The 19,130-nt window shown below is 41.4% G+C and overlaps 1 protein-coding gene across 1 annotated transcript in view; it reads right to left on the bottom strand.

The window, feature by feature from the left end:
- Positions 1-19,130, bottom strand: part of GFM1 (G elongation factor mitochondrial 1) — a 1,399,365-nt gene that overhangs the window by 1,052,422 nt on the left and 327,813 nt on the right. Inside the window, 1 exon segment of the mRNA XM_044070477.1 lies at positions 7,884-7,968. Coding sequence (XP_043926412.1) covers positions 7,884-7,968 — 85 coding nt within the window.

Genomic DNA, 19,130 nt, shown 5'->3' on the forward strand with positions numbered 1-19,130 from the left:
TTCAGGTGTTAACTTAAAACATTCTAAAAGACAGTTCTTTACAACATTATAATGTAAACAATCAGAATCAGACAGTTTAAATATTACAGTTACAGCTTTACCATGGAGTAAGGGGGTCAGGAACCATAGCCAGAGCCCTTGGTCAACATTATACTGTTTACATACCCTTTCAAACATATGAATGAAACTGGCAAAATTACCCCCCTCTGTAAATTGTGGAAGAAATGTACTGATCTTTGTTGCTTCTGAGGTTCGGTCACTCCCTTTCCCATTACCTCCATGACTTTGGCGAAGAGTCAGCGCCTCCTTTTCATGTTGCCTCTGTCTCTTTTTCTCTTCACCTTCCAGGAGTCGTAGTTTCTGGCTGGACAGAGAGGGTGCTGGAGGTCTTGGCTTGACCCCTCAGCTGAGATCTTAACCCTATAGGTGTGCCAGTGGGGAGTCTTATTGGGGATCTGTAAAAAGAGGGAGAAACCAGCCCCAAACTGACTGTGATCTCTGTGTGCTCTTAAGGGAAATTGTACTTTACTGTATGTGTATTTGCCATCCTCCCAATGTGTACATCCTTCACTGGTGCTAGTGGTGGGGATTGAGGCTCCTTGATTACTGGGACAGTGCAGGGGCATCACATAAGCTTAAAAATAATACCACTGTAAATGGAACTGTAATGGAAAAATTAAACCTTCTAGTCCACACACTCTATGAATGCAACAGTCCAGCAGAAAACCATTAAGTGAGACAAGAAATACAGACAGTCATCAGTAATACAATAAATGTTTGTTTTATACTCTCCTGATGTACATCTGAAAATGGATGAATGCAGTTTTTGTCCTCCTTCCATATTGAGATAACAAGCATAGATAAACTATTACCCCACACAACATTTTGTAAAATCCTGGTTAATAATGACTGAAATGCATCAAAGCCAACTTGTTTTAATTAAGGTTGCTCTTGTACAGGTTATTCATAATAATAACAATAAGAACACAACCCACTTGTTAACCAGGTGAGTCCACAGGACACAGGAGCGACCTAGAAGCAAAGTACAGTTGTGTACCTACCATAAATGTAGATGTTAGAGTGTATTCACTGTTGCAGTCATTACTCTTGGTTTATCCTGCTGGCAGGCTACCCTCAGTCGGCCAGAATTCCAAAGTCTAGGTCCGGCGTCGGTTGCTGTCGCCTCTTCCCTGACGTCAGTGTGCCAGGGGTATAAAAGATGCAGCCGACGCCATTTTCTTCAGTTTTTCTTGCCCCAGATGTCAGGTGCCCCCAAGCTGGTAGGCTGAAAAAATATGCCAATAAATATGCATGCACAAAAATAACATTTCCTTCATCTACAAACAAATACACCACATAGGTTGTATAGGATAGAGAAGTACAGATAAGTCCCAGCAAAGAAAAAGGGGGATGGTGGGTGGGTAACCTGGACTGCAACAGTGAATACACTCGAACATCTACATTTATGGTAGGTACACAACTGTACTATGTTCATTGTGTTTCACTGTTGCAGTCATTACTCTTGGGTTGAATCCCAAAGCTGAGTATGGGTGGCTGGGCTAAACAGGATTAGGAGAGGCTATGAGGCCCTGCAGAACTGCAATGGCAAAGCCTGCTCTGGATTTAGAGTAAAGAGGTAAGTGGTAGTGCTTTGTAAAAGTGTGCACTGAACTCCAAGTTGCAGCCTCTAAGATGTCTTTGGTTGGTACTCCTCTGAGGAAGGCTGCTGAAGTGGCTGCTGCTCTGGTAGAATGAGGCCTAATGCCCTTAGGCACTGATTTGCCATGCTGATAATAGCAGAAACGGATGCAATGGCTTATCCATTTAGAAATGGTCTGTTTTGAGATAGCCTTTCCTTGTGATCCTGCAGCATATGACACTAAAAGTTGCTCAGTCTTTCTGAAAGCTTTAGTTCTGTCCAAGTAGAAGCGTAACTGCCTGTGTATGTCCAAAGAATGCAGAATTTTCTCACCCTTGTTCTGTGGATTTGGATAAAAGGTGGGCAAGTGAATGGTTTGGTTGAGGGCCACACTGGACACCACCTTAGGCATAAATGTTGGGTTTGTCCTCAGAGAAACCCTGTCTGGATGAAAAATGATGAAAGGTTCCACAGCCATGAGTGCTTGTAACTCTGAGACTCGTCTTGAAGAGGTTATTGCTAGGAGCAGAGCAGTTTTCCAGGATAAGAATTTTATATCCGCTGTTGAGGCTGGCTCGAAAGGAGGCAGTGTGAGTTTTTCCAAAACATAATCGAGGTCCCAGGCCGGAATTGGTGCTCTCCATGGAGGCCTAATGTTTTTGGCCCCTTTGAGGTACTGCCTTATTAAAGGATGAGAAAAGATAGGTGGTTCCGTATTGTAATGGGCTGAAATGGCAGAGGCATGAATCTTAATTGACGAGAAGGAAATGCCTTCGTTCAGCATCTCAGTTAGGTATTGTAAAATCTGAGGGATATTTGGTACACCTGTGTCAATGCCTTGTTCCTGGTTCCAAGCACAGAATCTCTTCCATTTTTCTGCATAAGATTTTCTGGTAGTGGGCCTCCTGGCATCCAAGATAACATCCATACCAGCTTTTGAAAGAGGAGTGTTCTGAATGGCTACATTATCCGCCATGCTGCCAGATTTAAGGTTCTGAGTTGGCTGTGCAGAATCCAATTGTTTTGTTGGGTCAGCAAGTGAGAAGTTTGAGGCAATATCCATGCTGGACCTTGAGACAAGCTCTTTAGGATTGGGTACCAGTGCTGGTGTGGCCAGTCTGGTGCAATCAGTAACATTTTTGGCTTCTCTTGTCTGACCTTTAGGAGTACCCTGGGAAGGAGAGGCAGTGGAGGAAAGGCATATACGGTTAGATTTTTCCAGCTGAAGGATAAGGCGTCCACTTTCCATGCTTGCTTGTGATAAATCCTTGTGCAAAATCTCTGCAATTAGCAGTTGTGAGGGGAGACAAATAGATCTATGTCTGGGCATCCCCATTTCCTTGTTATCATGCTGAAGACTTGTGGATCCAGTTTCCATTCGTGGGGATCCATGAGGTTTCTGCTTAGTTCATCTGCCAGTGTATTTGTTTTTCCTGGCAGGAATTGTGCTTGCAGGTGAACTTGATAAGTCAATGCTGTGTCCCATAAGGTCATTGCTTGTCTGCAGAGGGGGTAGGAATGTGTACCTCCCTGCTTGTTTATGTACCACATGACCGTAGTATTGTCTGTCTTTATCAGTAGCTGTCGTGGATGAAGCAGGTACTTGAAAGATGTCAGGGCATTTTGAACAGCTAGCATCTCTTTTTGATTGATGTGAAAATGCATCTGGTTTGCAGGCCATGTGCCCTGAATACATTTTTCTGCCATATGGGCCCCCCAGGCATAATCTGATGCATCCGTTGTCAGTGTCTGTCTGGCTGTGGGTAAACTGAATGGCAGACCCTTGTTGTGGTGACAGGCCTCTGCCCACCATCGAAACCCCTGTTGCAGGCAGGGAATGAGCGCAATTACTGTCTCAAGGCTGTGGTAATGCTGAGTCCAAACACTTTTTAGATACCACTGTAGTTTCCTCATATGCAGTCTGGCATATGGAATTAGAATGCAGGATGCCATGAAACCCAAGGCCTGCAGGATTTTCCTTGCAGATAAGTGGGTTTTTGTTGCCAATTTCTTGAAGTAAGAAGTCAGTTGCTTTTGTTTGTCTGGCGTGAGATAAGCCATCTGGGCAGTTGCATTTAAGCTTGCACCCAGGAATATTATCTCTTGAGAGGGCACTAGTTTTGATTTCTTTTCATTTACTGTGTACCCTAGGCCAATTAATAATCTTTTTACAAATGCCAGATGCTTTAGAAGAATGTCTTTGTTCTCTACTTGAATTAGGCAGTTGTCCAAGCAGGGATATATTTGAATTCCTCTTTGTCTGCAAAATGCAATTACTGGTGCCAGGCATTTTGTGAAGACTCTGGACGCAGTAGATAAGCCAAAGGGCAGTGCAGAGAATTGGTACTGCATTGAGCCAGCTATGAATCTGAGGTATCTTCTTTAAGATTGTCTGATTGGGGCATGTAGGTATGCCTCTTTTAGGTCCAAAGTTACGAGCCAAGCCCTCTTGCCCAGCATGGGCAGTAGCTGCTGTAGAGTCAACATCTTGAATTTTTGGAACTTCTGGGAACGTATTTAGTGTAGACAGGTCCAGTATTGGTCTCCAGGTTTTGTCCTTTCTGGGCACTAAGAAAAGTCTGGAGTAAAATCCTTGCCCCTGCTCTTGTTGTGGTACTTGTTGAATGGCCCTCATGTCCACGAGGGCTGTAATTTGTTTTTTTGCCTCTGCCCATTGATTGTGTGGCAGGTCTGGCATACCTTTTGACCTTGGAAGGGCCTTGGGACACTATGTTCAGGACCCATTTGTCTTGGGTAACCATTTCCCAATTTGATGAAAAAAGTGCTAGTTTTCCCCCTAAGGGGGCTCCCAAAAGAAAATTGCTTGGATATGGCAAAGGAAAGTCATTGGGACTGTTTCCTGTAAGATTGTGATTTGTCTTCTCCGCTTTTGGAGGTAGGAGCACCCCACTGTTTAGGCCTGTATGAGCCTTGGGGCTGAGAAATGCCTCTGGGACACCTGTATCTGCCTCTTTGTGGTCTGTCTGACACTGGAAAGGACCAATGTTTAGAAGGCCAGTTCCTGCTAAACCTGGGTGGCTGTACCTGTAAGAAATCCTTGACAGTCTGCATGGATTTTGCTTTATCCTCCATTTTTTTCAATACCTCTTCTGCTTTAGTACCAAACAAAGTATCATGCTGTAATGGAGCATCTAATAATTTTGCTTTAACATAATCAGGCAGATTCTGTTCCTTTACCAAGCATGCCTTCTAATAACAGAACCTGTAACAGCGACCCTGCAAGAGGCCTCCAGTGAATCATAACCACATTGCAAAGTATGCTTTCCCACTTGTTCAGCTGCAAGCAATAAATCCTGCAATTCCTTGTTCTCTGAACATTCAGTATTTGCCAACAATTTCTGTTTAAGCAGTGGCATTAAATATTGCTGATATTTAAGCATATGAAACTGCCAATTTAAAGCCCTTGCAGCCAAGGTAGCAGAAGTGTAAGCTTGTTTCACCTATCTGTCTAGAGCCCTAGAATCCCTATCAGAGGGGACAGGTTTTTTTGCAGTGGAAGCTTTAACCCCTTTGGGACCCTGAGATATAGTATCTGTCTAGCTTAGCAGGTGCAGGGGGTAAAGAGTCAGGGGACAGGCCGGACTCTGAAAATACATCATCTACAATGTCTAGAACAGGTGGAATAGCAAGGGGTCTGTGCTGAGGAAGTAGCAGAAAGTCTCTGAGCCTTTTCTTAGATTCAGAATAGTCTTGGCTCTCCCAGTGGAAATGTTCCCTCATGGTATGTAGGGTTTCCCCAAAAGAATAATCCTCAGGAGGAGAGGCTGAAGGAATGGATTCTTCAGCATCAGAATCCTCATAGGGAAGCATGGGATAATCCTGTTCAGAAGAGGAATCTGAAGAAATAGAAACCTGATCAGAAGAATCATACTCTGTCTATTGCCTAGGCCTCTTATTAGGAGGGGGATGGGAACACCTGATCAAAGTCATAAGGTCTTCGACCATTTTGAGCATCTGTTTCTTAGGCATGGAAGTCTGAGTAGGAGAATGCTGTACTTGTTTCTTTGTCTTTAGAGCTGCTTTAGTCTTTGAAGATGAAGTTGGCTTCATATATAGTTGTGTAGGTCTGAAGACACCCTCAGAAGCCAATGCATGCTCAGCGGCTCCGGACCCATCTGAGGGAATGATTTTAGAGTGTCCAATACCTTGAGTATCCAGAAGCCCAGTCTGCTCCACGTGGGAGTCAGAAGCGGCCTGTGGCTCTGAGGTAGCGGGCGCCAGGGGCTGCAAAAGCGCCTCACTGAGAACTGGTGAACCAGCGACTGGCCTTGCGGAGACCTCGTCGTCGGTTTTGGACCTCGGATGCCTATCCTTTTCCTTGTCCTTACGTTTTTTGTAAACTCCGGTCGTCGGCTGTTCCAACAGCATTACATAATTAAATCTTCGGCCAAAGTAATGAAATGCAAAATCGAACCCACGCTTAATAGTGCGTTGGTTAAATCTAGCCCAAAACCAACAGCTAGCAACGCTGTGATCAGGGCCTAGGCAAGGAATACAGTAAGAGTGAAAATCCTTATGAGGTATTTGCTTCCCACAAGAAATACAATTGTTAACTTTTTCTGACAAAGGTCTGAAGCAAGAAAAAAGTTTCCCCAATGGGGTACTTAGCTTTAATGAAGACTTCGGTTCTGAAATTCGGATTTGAAAATCTCAGGAGTCGGCCAACCGGCACTTGTGAACTGCTTTTGCTTCGGGCACCACGCGGCAAGAAAGACTGGATAAAATGGCATCGGCTGCATCTTTTATACCCCTGGCGCACTGACGTCAGGGAAGAGGCGACAGCAACAGACGCCGGACCTAGACTTTGGAATTCTGGCCGACTGAGGGTAGCCTGCCAGCAGGATAACCCAAGAGTAATGACTGCAACAGTGAAACACGATGAACATCATCTTTTTAAGTGACTTGCTCAAGGTCACACAGCAGGAAAATAAAGGGTAACAGAATCAAACCCTGTAACACAGAAACTACAGCTCACAGCCCTAACCATCTGCACCACCTACCAGCCAGACTTTTCAGACTGATATTTATGGTTCTTAATACGTGTATGTGTGTATATAGATATATATATATATATATATATATATATATATATGGGTACCTATCAGTTCACCGACAGGTCAAAACATCGACACTCACATGTTCGACTCCACATCATCGACACTTCATAACATCGACGTTTCAGGTAAGCGATCTTCCCCCTCACAGGACCCATGGTAGCACTCGTTTCACTATTAAGAAGGTAAGGACAACGCTGTCAGGGTAAATTTTGAATAATGATGTAAACCCTACGCGTTATAACAGAGAAACGAGTGCTACCATGGGTCCTGTGAGGGGGAAGATCGCTTACCTGAAACGTCGATGTTATGAAGTGTCGATGATGTGGTCAACATGAGTGTCGATGTTTTGACCTGTCGGTGAACTGATAGGTACCCATATATATATATATATATATATATATATATATATATATATATATATATATATATATATATATATATATATATATATATTTTTTTTTTTTTTTTTTCTCACTTAACAGGAGTCTCTAGCCTTCTACCTGTCCATATTGGTTGCAATATAATTAGAAAAAAAACATTTTAGAAACCAACATCCATGGAATGAGGATCATAAGAAGAAAATACCTGTGCAAATATACTGACAACACCTTGCCTAGAATAGTACTAACCACAGTGTTTTCCACAGGAAAAAAGTAATGAAGTAAGAAAAAGAGGAGATAGTGTACAAACCAGGCACAACAAAGAGATGAAATTGCAGAAAATGTCACATCATATGAGCTAAGTAATTCATATATAATGTGGGAAATATAAAATAATTATTAGGATATACTAAACTAATGAAATATGGCAATTTAGCTGTTTTACTCTGCAAACTTAAATAGGGCATAGGGAACACTGTGACAACACAGACAACAGATAGAAGAATACAAAGCAATGCAAGAAAGCTCTTTCCAGAAAGGGGACAGACATACAGGTCAGAGTCCATCAAACGATAAGGAACAAATGTCATACATAATGCACAAAAAAACTGAACCAAAAGAAAAAGAATAGCATATGATCAAAATGGCTGGATTTGAGCCCATCATCCATATCTGTTACTTCTAATTCTAAGGTAAAAAGCAACACTTTTAACATAAAAGTTTAACCATGTAGCAACGTCATTCAAATTTACACTCTTTTCATACAAAAAAGTTCAGTTTAATTACCTCTAGTTTGTAGGCCAAACCCACAAAAGGCTCAGAGTCGTCTCTTGCAGAGCTCATAAGTATCTTCTTACTTTCTCCAGTGTCTCTTCAAAAATAAAAGAAAACAGGATTAACCACAGAAATAACTGCCACAGCAAAAAAGGACAACATCTCAAGGTAGAGATGCATGAAGTACTTGTCATAAAGCATTGTTGTGTGAGCAAATTCACTAGACAAGTATATATTTGAATAACAGGATCACCACTACTTTCAGGGTATACAGGAAACAAAGAGCTGATCAGTCCATCGGAAATCCTTTGTCCTTTAAGTTTATTACCTCAGTTGTCTGTGCACATCCTGTAGAAGCAAACACTTTTGACCACTGTTCTATATTTTAAGTTAAAACTCCATAACTGGCACAAACTACTCAACTATCTCACTTACTCTCAACTAATTATTAAACCAGAAAAATGACAATTAAAATACGTCATTCATCACAATTCTCCCAGAAAGATCCTTTACTCAAAGCAAACTATTCCTTACAATACACAAGTCACACAACTCAGATGGCAATGACTTATACTCTAACTCATTTCTAAAATCTGGAATTCCATCTCTCTCTCTCATTGAGACTTATTAATAGTAACCTTCATGTATTCAGAATTGAGTTAAACCAATTCCTCACAGATTTGGACATCAATTCCTGTGTATCTGGTTAACCTATTCAATATTTCAACCACTTACTGTACCAATATACCCATGTAAGAACTCAATCCCTGCTTAAGCACATCAAGTCTAGAAATGACCAGAACTCATGTGGAGTATATAGTTATTTTTCCCATTTTATTTCTGCAAACTATTATTTTATTTTTGAGTATCTTTACTTCTATCATATTGGTAAACATACAGATTTCCAGTATCACATCTTCATCAACTAACTTGTTTCACAGCTAAACTACTTCTATCTATAGCTGATATTACTATTTATGAGTAAACCCATTTCAAGTAGTCCAGTTCGATTATCTACTACTAATGCACTGTTTCACTCTAATTGCATTTAATATTTCAAATAATGTATCACATTATTTTGCTGTTCATGCATACTATAACCTGTTAAGTTGTGGCCATGTATCATACATTATTTTGCTTTCTCAAGCAAACTGCTACATATTAAGTTGTACCAAACACCAATTTATTATACTTGCTGTTTGACTATACTGCGGGCTTGCTTATAAATATAAATTATAAACATACTAGAGCTTTTCTCCAAAGGTCTCTGCTTAAAAGGAACTATAATGCCCAGACAGACTTTCCCAATAATGCAAAAAAAAGTAAATACATACATAAAACAAATTCCAAAAATTAGATGGCCTGATCTAATGACAGCAGTGAGACTTCATCTGGCACAAAAGGTGAGGCTTGTTTCCCTGTCCTTGTGAAGGAGTGTATGCTTTTTCACACCAAAGCTTGCAGCTTAGACATTCGCCTGACAGTCTTGACAGGTACTTTGAACAATGTTTTCCAAGAGAAAAAGCAGAGGTAAGGCTGGCAAATCATAAAGAAGTAGGAGCTGACAACATGCCTTGCAAAAAAGCTGTGTGTAAAACCAGCCCTAGACTTAGAGTAGGAAGGTGATTTTAGAAAAGTATGTAACTGACCTCCACTGTGCTCCAAAATAATATCCTTATATGCTTACCCCCCTTAGAAATGTGTTGTTAGTGGCAGTAGCCCTAGTGGAATGAGGCCTAATCCCAGCGTAAGTACCCTATCCTTATGGAAAATCAAAGGGCTCTACTGCCATAAGGCCCTGCAACTCAGACACCCCTCTTGCAGAAGTAATAGCCAACAGAAAAATAACTCAGTAAGATATTGAAGAACCACACTCAAATTAGGCTCAGAAATCTCATCCACTTTCAGCTGTGTGTGTGAACCCCCCCTTGTGCAAAACTTTGGCAGCTGGTGGTTTAGTGGAGAAGCGAACAGATCTATGTCTGGTTCTGTGCTCGCAGAAACCCCCCTGAAGAGTAGGTTGCAAGCTTTAGCGCAGTCTCCCATAAAATCATATTTCGCTCACAGAATACTCCTAGGCATCTTAGCACTGCTATAACATATTCGGTCTTCCTTTTTCTTGAGCAGAATCAGGCAGTCGCCCAAGAAGTAATAATACTGGACCAAGAACTTGTGAATACTCTGGGCGCAGTAGATAGTTTCAAAGGGCAATGCAGAGAGTGATCTTGCCCAGCAGAGGGTAAAGCTGTTTGTAGCGTCAACATCTTGAACACAGTCTTCCTCTGCCAGACGCAGAATCTACTGGCAGCTGGCAGCTGAGGTCATTGGGTCTGTTTCTGTTCTGAAAAGGACCCCCCTGCCCTCGGAAGAAGTATACACTTTCTTTCCCCATCTATCCAAGCCCTTGCCTCTTTATCAGGGAACAGGGTTTTTAACCACGAGGAGCCTTAACACCTTTAGGTCCCTGAGAAATGCTAGCCCCCACCTGAAGCTGACTTTGGCCTACCCTCTCAAAGTTTTGGCAACAGAGAAGGAGGCTCTAACTACACTGAGCCTTCCCAAACACTAACCTCGTCTGCCTTCTTAATAGTGCGCTTGTTAAACCAAGCACAAGCAAGCATCCAACAACGTCGCGCTTTCAGGCCCTAAACAAGGTATACACAAGGTATGGTATCCCTATGAGGTATCTGTTTCCCACAAGAAATACAGTTATTCACTTTCATTAGTACCCTGGCGTGGCGTCCAGTCTAATGCGCCCTGACGGCGTCCATCCTCTCTGGTATATTGGGGACTGGGACAGCCGGACTACCAATACTTCAGTGCTGCAGTACTGGTTGGTCCTAAGGGAGCAAGTGTCAGTTTCTTATCATAAAAACTAAAGTAAAAGGGGAGGGTGGTGATAGGTTTCCTAGGTCTTCTCAAGTGAAGAACCCCATTCATGAACTGATTTGCTGTAGAAAATAACGCCAAGCGAAAAATCTAAAGAAAAGCAATGACTGGTAGGAATATTTTAACTAAGGTATAGTTCCTTCGCAAAAGCTCCGTTAGGTACTTCATAACTATTAGTAAAAGTACTATATTAAGCTGCATTTGGTTATTAGTGCATTCCCTATTTAGCAAGGTATGATTTCCTTTTAAATTTTATAGCTTCCTTCAGGCTACATACCACACCTCAGTGTGGAAATGTTCCCAAAGGGGAACAAAGTAGAGATCATACAAGCTGCTAAGTTTAGACTTTTGAGGTCTGGATGGACTACAGAATCCTTTTTTTATGTCTAGGGTAGGGTGCACCGATATGGTAGGGGTACAGGGTCTCTGCCTTTTCAAATGAACAAACTTGGAGAACCACAGCTGCCCAAGCTAGAGCAGGGCTGTTAGCATAATCAATGCCCTTCCTTTTTTATCTTTAGGTACACTCTTGGCAAATTGGTAATGGTGGAAATACAACAGCCCCTGAATTCAGAGGTCAGAGAAGGCATTCACTATCCACGCTCCTTTGGATGGCAACCAAAGTAGAATTTCTTTAATTAGTGGGTATATTATGAAGAAAAAAGTTCTACCCCTGATTCTCCCAAATTCAGTGCTGGCTTTGTAAACATCTGACTGCCAAATTTTCACTCACGCAGGCTGGAAAAGGACCTGCTCAGTAGGTATGCCACGTATTTCTTTGTTTGATGACATATACACAGTAAAAACAAACCTAAGTTTTGTTTGGTAAAAAAGAAGGGCTCAAATTTTTACATCTTTACGTACTTTGAATGGGATACAATCATGAAAATGATTGGGCTGATAACCTAATTATCTGTCAGTAGCAATATTTCATACCTCCCATGGTTGCTAGTTAGAGCAAATAAAAGGCGATTGTGACAAGACGTACTGAATGAAACATAGAAAAAAAGGGAAGTAATTTAGAAAGTAAGCAGTAAGGATGAAGCAGTTAAGAAAATGTACTTAAAAAATAAGACAGAACTCAAAATACTTTACACGTACTCATCAAAAAACAAATTTTCTGGTATCACCATAAATTCCTGACCGATACATAACTTCTGTACATAAAGCAACCCTACCTGGTCCAGTCAAATGGAGGCTGGGGGTATTTTTTGATTGAACGGAAAAGTCTCGAAGTTGATTGTGCAACAATAGCCAATGATTAATCTTATCCACTGTGGTCAGGCTGAACTAGTTGTTTTTGAAAAGGGACAGGTTTCCTCTTATGGTGTGTTGTGGGGGGTGCATAATCAGAACTGAACAGCTTCATCCTGACTGGGAAAGGATGTGTTACTCCTCTAACCTGGCCACGACCTCTGCCGCACAGAAGTCATGTTTTACTTCAGCTGTTCTGTCTCAATGTCTAAGAGCCACTGCTTGGTACATAACTGTCCTATTACCTTCTGGGGACTGTTCGGTGAAACAACTGGCTGACAGATTTATTTGTTCGCTAATCAAGCTCATGCACTGATCAGCCCATTTTCAGACTAAGCCTGGAAGCACTGTCTAAGTGACTTGTTCAACCATACAGTAAACAGTGGCTGACAAATCAAACCCAGGATTACAGGAAGCATCTTGTAAGCAGCTCATAGTCTTAATCGTTGACTCTAACTGCCAAACTAATTCTTAAAAGCGTCTTAGGAAGGGGGCACAAATAGTAAATCCTTATCAAATGTAGCATTCAAAAGTTGGCCCTTTGCAAGAAAGGATGGATCCTTAAATAGGCACACCTATGTATAAATGTACCTTATAGCTGCACCCTTGCAAAAGCATCAGTGGCATCATAGCCACATCTAATGGCATGATTTCTCACTTACATAGCTATTTGAGTCAGCCGACGTGACCTTTCTTCTTAAGAGTATTAACCCATTAGGTAGTTCCCATTACTGTACATTTGTTTGAAGGCATTGTTCTAATCCTATAACATGTACACCCAATGTTATGGTGGGTATACAAATTCTTTTCCAAAACAGTCTAGAACCTTGTCTCCATCATTTGTCATTACAGAGAGAATTTAGTCTAAATCTTACTGCATTCTGGAATATCACGGCTGGGTATGCAACTGGATTCTTGAACACTTGCTTCTATTCTGGACCTTCTAAAGACAGCCCGGCTTATTGGGAACAGGTAGCAGTGTACATGGTCATAGAAAGTTTTCTTCAAACATTCCCAAATGTTGCATGACTGAAGGAATGGCCACGGTCCTGGGATCCTCCATGTCCAGGAGCTCACATTTATGGTTTGCTGACAGCTTGAGTGTCCCACTTCAACTGTCACCCAAAGAGATTCAGGGTTTTGTTGAAGGATATATCTTCTGGAGGGGAGTCTGAGGACATGGAATGCTCCTGACTGGGGTCATAAACAACAGAAAGTGTACATGGTCAGAATAACTTAGGTCCATCTTTCCCTCCATATCCAAGTCAGATGTTTCCTGCAAGGAGGAATCTCATTTCCTTTTGGTTAGTTGTGCAATGCCTGAAGTAGAAAGTTGTGCAATGTAAGGGGATGGTTGGGGACATTAATCCTTGCTAAGTTATCATGTACTCTAACAAAAACCTAAGTGGAAGCTAGGGTAGGAGTATGTGGGGTGGACATCCCTAGGTCAGATCTCTACTTCTGCAGAGAGAAAATTTGATTTTTGCAATGCTCCTCAAACAAACTAGATGGAATCTTGAAAGGGGAACACCATGATGAAAAGAATCTCAGTCTTGACTGACTCCTCTTGCAGGCAACAGAGGATCACCATCCATCTGTGGTATAGTAATTTTGAATACAAAGGCCTGGCTTTGTTTCAAATCTGAGGCCCCACGGTCTGTCTTCAAATGAGCCATTGCATGATGGGATTAGGAACTGGGAGGTAGACCAAGGCTGTATTAAGCTGCGCCTTTCAGCATCCACTGCCTTTTGGCCAACGTGCGACTAGCAAGGCCACTAAGGCAACATATACTGTCTATAGAACCTTTAAGTTGGAAATTTTTTTTAATCATGTACTTGTGGTGCTTTTCTTTTTGTGTATTTTTAGGTTCACTGATGGATATTTTAAGTAGTATTTATTTACTTTTTTATACTGTCTTAAGTTCAAAGCTTCAACAGACTCTACTCTGTCAGACCTACTACACATTCACAAATCCAATAGTAACATAACACACACTCAAGGGATCGCCATTTCTTTGGAAAATAAACTGCACATGTTGGATGGATAGGTTTGTATCACATAGAATGCCACTTCTATGGAACAGCTTCTACTCTTCCTCTCATAAAGTAAAGTGCTTCTCTTACTCCATTTAAATGTAATTTGGGTAAATGGATATGCAACTGCAAATTCACCTTCGATTTAGTACCCTGTCCTCTCATGGATATGGGAAAATGTAAATGTCCCAACGTATCGTTGTTCAGACCATTTATGGCTGTGGATAAGTTGTATGTAAGACATAATGGCTAAAAACTACCATGTGAATGTAAGCCTAGGCTTCTTAATAGCCTCACAGATAAATAGCTAGTAAGTACCTATGAACTTATGAACCCACAAGTAAGACCGACAGATTTCAGCTGTATAACAGCAGTCTTTTTTTTTTAATTGAAAATTACTCATTACTTCCAGGTAGGAAACTGACGATCTTCTTCTTGATACAAGAGAAAAAGAATGTGGCAGTCCTTTGGGGGACTCTGTCTCTCGAATGCTCATTTGCTGGTGATGTTTTCCACAGACATCATCATCAGACAAATAACACCCCCCCCCCCCAAAAAAAAAAATTCAACATAATCTATGTTGCAATCATTCAACAACCATAAATCCTACTTACAATAATTTAATAATAATAAAGTTTTCCCCCAAACTGAGTACTTAACAATCTGATCTGGAATGAGAACCAATACATTCTTGTGACAAACGAGTACTGAAAATAATATGGTTTGCTTTCTATTTCCCCACAGTATCATACTGATGTCCTCAGTCTTAGAAGGAAAACAGCTGTGCCCTATGACTGTCCAGATCTCTGGAACACAGACATTTACTTGCAGACAGTTTCAAGGTACAAGGTATTATACTGCAGTAACAATGCAACTATCTACAGCTAATTTCCGGGTATAAGTAACTGTACTGCTGCAATGATCCTTGTCACCAACAGACCCTATTCTTCCCAATAATCCTTTACATTTTGGATTATATACACTTAAAAAGGGTGAGTCCTTTGGATAAAACTCTGCTAAGCAATAAACAGGGATCCAAAATGGCAGCATTGGCTATCATTAACTGCTTGGCTGTGAATCTGGGCTAAGCCACTAGAGAGCACAAACCATTTTTCAGACATCAAACCTTGGAAAAACAAAGATCCATTCTAAATGTTAAAAATTCTAAAAGTGCCAGGCATAACACAAGGGCCAACAACCTTGCTCTGACAAACAGCAATTGCTTTTAAAAGCAAAGTCTTCTTGTAACTTAAACCATAAGTGGCAAAGGCAAAAGGTGCATCTCCTCAAAACGTTATAATTTGCCACAGCAATCATACCAGATGACATTAACATACTTTTTTACAAGCATTTTGAATAGCCAATAATAATAAAATGATGTCTAATCTGGCAGTCAGCGCACAGGACTGTCTTGTCAGTAGTGCAGTGGAGTAAGCCTATGTGCTTTAACAAGATGCTTCCTGTACTTCAGGGCAGGTTCTCTCAGGCTCCATTTGTCTACTGTGTGACTTTGAGGAAGTCATTTAACCACACTCTGCTCACAAGCTGAATTTGGAAAATTTCAGTATGGATCAGTGCTCTTCTCCTGTTAATATAAATAATGAATACATAAATAAAGTTACATATTCATTAAGTTGTTACGATCTCACAAATGTCAAACTGTACAACAGACTGAACCTAACAGTACAGGTCATCTTGTCAAACAACTAACTCTGATATTATACAATGCCTCCTCTAAAACGTGCACGCTGATTGGCAAGCCCAACCAGCGTGCCCGTTGTAAATCCCTCAATATACTAACGGAAAAAGGTCCGGTCGCCCGGACTTTTTCCGTTAGTATAAAACACTGTCTCGCCATGTTAAAAGAGCTTAACATAGCGACACAGGTTTAAAAAAAGCAACGCAGATCTCCGTTGCTTTTTTTAAAGCTGTCTCGCTATTTTAAACTCCTTTAACATAGCGACATTAGTGTAAAGCAACGGAGATCTTGCGATCTCCGTTGCTTTAAACCTGTTCGCTATGTTAAATGAGTTTAACATAGCGAGACAACTTTAAAATAAGCAACGGAGATCTCCGTTGCTTATTTTAAAGCTGTGTCGGTATTTTAAACCCATTTAACATAGCGAGTAAAAGCAACGGAGATCTTGCTCTCCGTTGCTTTTTCCCACAGCTCTGATGTACTGCGTAGGCATGCGCAGTAAATCAGAACTGCCGCGGAACACCAGATAGCTGCAGAAGGTTAGCAAAGAGGCATTATACAATGCCATTATTTAAGAAAAGTAATTATTTATTTTCTTAAATAATGTCATTGTATAATAGCAATAACCCACTTCTGGGTGTGGGTAACGCTGGATTTACCCACGGTTGTCTAAACCACGCCAACCGTGGGTAAATCCAGCATTACCCACACTCAGGCGTGGGTTATTGCTATACTATAACACAACAGACAGAGGAAAAAAAACAAGAAACAAAAGTAAGCAGAGTGCTAAGGAATGGCTTTAATAATCAAATCTTATGGCAAGTACTGTCTACAAATCATAGGAAGTTACTAGGCTAATGGCCCTAGGGTCCTTACAAGCCTAGCCAAGTTCTTACTCTTATTTCCATGATCAACACCTACTGCCCATGTCCAAGAGGGACACAGGTGGAACCCCCAGGGTGAATTTACTGTCACCCATCCAACCATCCAGAATGTGTTTGAAGAGGGCCAATGAGGTGCTCTGTTTGACATGAAGTGGAAGTGTTCCAAAGGTGTGCTAACCTCAGGGAGACAAACCTGTCCCTCTAGGAGGTTTTATTAATGTCACATACCAGATTAAGGTCTTTAGAGCGAGTAACCTGTGTACCATTTAACTTTCGAATATGAAGCATTTCCAATAATGCAGGTTCAAAGATCACCTTATATGCAAGGCAGAGATCACCTCTAAGCAGTCTGTATCAAACAGAATAAAGTGACAGTGATTGCAGATGATCCTCAAAGGACAGATGGTGAAGACAGTACAGTTGTGCACACTTACCATAAATGTAGATGTTCAAGTGTATTCACTATTGCAGTCATTACATTTGGGTAATCTGCTGGCAGGTTGCCCTCAGTCAGCCTGAATATCAAAGTCTTGGGTCCTGCGTCAGTTGCTGTCTCCTCTTCCATGACGTCAGGTCGTCAGGGGTATAAAACATGCAGCCAAAGCCATTTTCTTCAGTTTTTCTTGCCCCAGATGTCAGGTGCCCCCCAAACAGGGAGCAAAAAAAAAAAAATATATATATATACATATATATATATATATATATATAAATGCAACTGTAGCAACATAAACTTTACTTTCATCTAAAAAGCAAATACACCACAAAGGTTTAGAATAAAGTGAAGGAAAGAGAAGTTCTAGGAAAAAGGGGGAAGGCAGGTGGGTAACCCAGACTGCAACAGTGAATACACTCAAACATCTACATTTATGGTGAGTGTACACAACTGTACTATGTTCATGTTTCACTGTTGCAGTCATTACATTTGGGTAGAATCCCAAAGCTATGGATGGGAGGATGGGACTAAATAGCATTAGGAGCAGCTATAATGCCCTGCAGAACTGCAGTGGCAAAGCCTGCCCTGGACTTAGAAAAGAGAGGCAAATGATAATGCTTTGTAAATGTATGAACAGAGCTCAAAGTAGCAGCTACTAGAATGTGTTTGGTTGGAACTCCTCTGAGAAAAACTGCAGAGGTAGATGCAGCACTGGTGAAGTGTGACCTGATTTCCTTGGGCACCGGTTTACCATGATGTAAGTAGCAGAAACGAATGCAGTGGCTTATCCACTTTGAAATAGTCTGCTTTGAAATAGCCTTCCCCTCTGATCCTGCAGCAAATGCCACCAGTAGTTGCTCAGACTTTCTTGGAGATTTGGTCCTGTTTAAGTAGAATCTTAGTTGTCTGTGTACGTCCAAGGAATGTAGAATCTGCTCCCCCTTGTTCTGCGGATTTGGGTAAAAAGTTGGCAGGTGAATAGTTTAGTCAAGAGCCACACTGGATACCACCTTAGGCATACAAGAAGGATTGGTCCTGAGGGACACCCCGTCTGGATGAAATGTAATAAAAGGCTCCACAGCCATGAGGGCCTGTAGTTCAAAAACCCTTCTTGCTGAAGTGATTGCCAGAAGGAAAGCTGTTTTCCAAGATAAAAATTTTATATCCGCAGTAGCTGTTGGTTCAAAAGGAGGCACAGTGAGCTTTTCCAGCACAAAATTGAGGTCCCATGCAGGAGTTTGTGATCTTCTGGGAGACCTTAAATTTTTGGCCCCTCTAAGATACGGTTTTAGCAGAGGATGAGAAAAGATGGAAGGCTCTGTGTTGTAATGAGCCGAGATGGCAGAGGCATGGATTTTTATTGATGAAAAGGATATGCCCTTGTCAAGCGTTAAGTATTGTAAAATCTGAGGAATATTTGGCTTTGCTGTGTCCGTTCCTTGTGCTTGGTTCCAAGCACAGAATCTCTTCCAATTATCAGCATAAGATTTTCTAGTACTAGGCCTTCTGGCTTCCAAAATGACATCTATCACAGATTTACTGAGAGGTGGTGTTTGAATAATTACATGATCAGCCACGCTGCCAGGTTTACAGTTTGGAGCTGATTGTGCAGAATTTGATTGCTCTGCTGAGACAGTAGATGAGGTATTTGAGGCAAGTACCAAGGAGGGAGTTGAGATATATTCCTTAGAGTTGGGTACCAGTGCTGGCGAGGCCAGTCCAGGGCAATTAGGATCATTTTTGTTTTTTCCTGTCTGACCTTTAGTAAGACCTTGGGTAGAAGAGGCAGAGAAGGAAAGGCATAGACTGATAGGTTTTTCCATCTGAAGGATAGGGCATCCACTTTCCATGCTTGTCTGTGATAAGTCCTTGTGCAGAATTTGCCCAGTTGATAACTTTGGGGAGAGGCAAAGAGATCTATGTCTGGACTCCCGCATTTCTCTGTTCTCATGCTGAAGACTTGTGGGTCCAGTTTCCACTCGTGCGGGTCCATAAGATTTCTGCTTAGATCGTCTGCCAGAGTATTTTGTTTTCCTGGCAGGAAATGAGCTTGAAGATGTACTTGA

The sequence above is a fragment of the Protopterus annectens genome, chromosome 4.part1 (assembly GCF_019279795.1).
Source record: "Protopterus annectens isolate FY-2018-M chromosome 4.part1, PAN1.0, whole genome shotgun sequence".
Classification (NCBI taxonomy): domain Eukaryota; kingdom Metazoa; phylum Chordata; order Ceratodontiformes; family Protopteridae; genus Protopterus; species Protopterus annectens.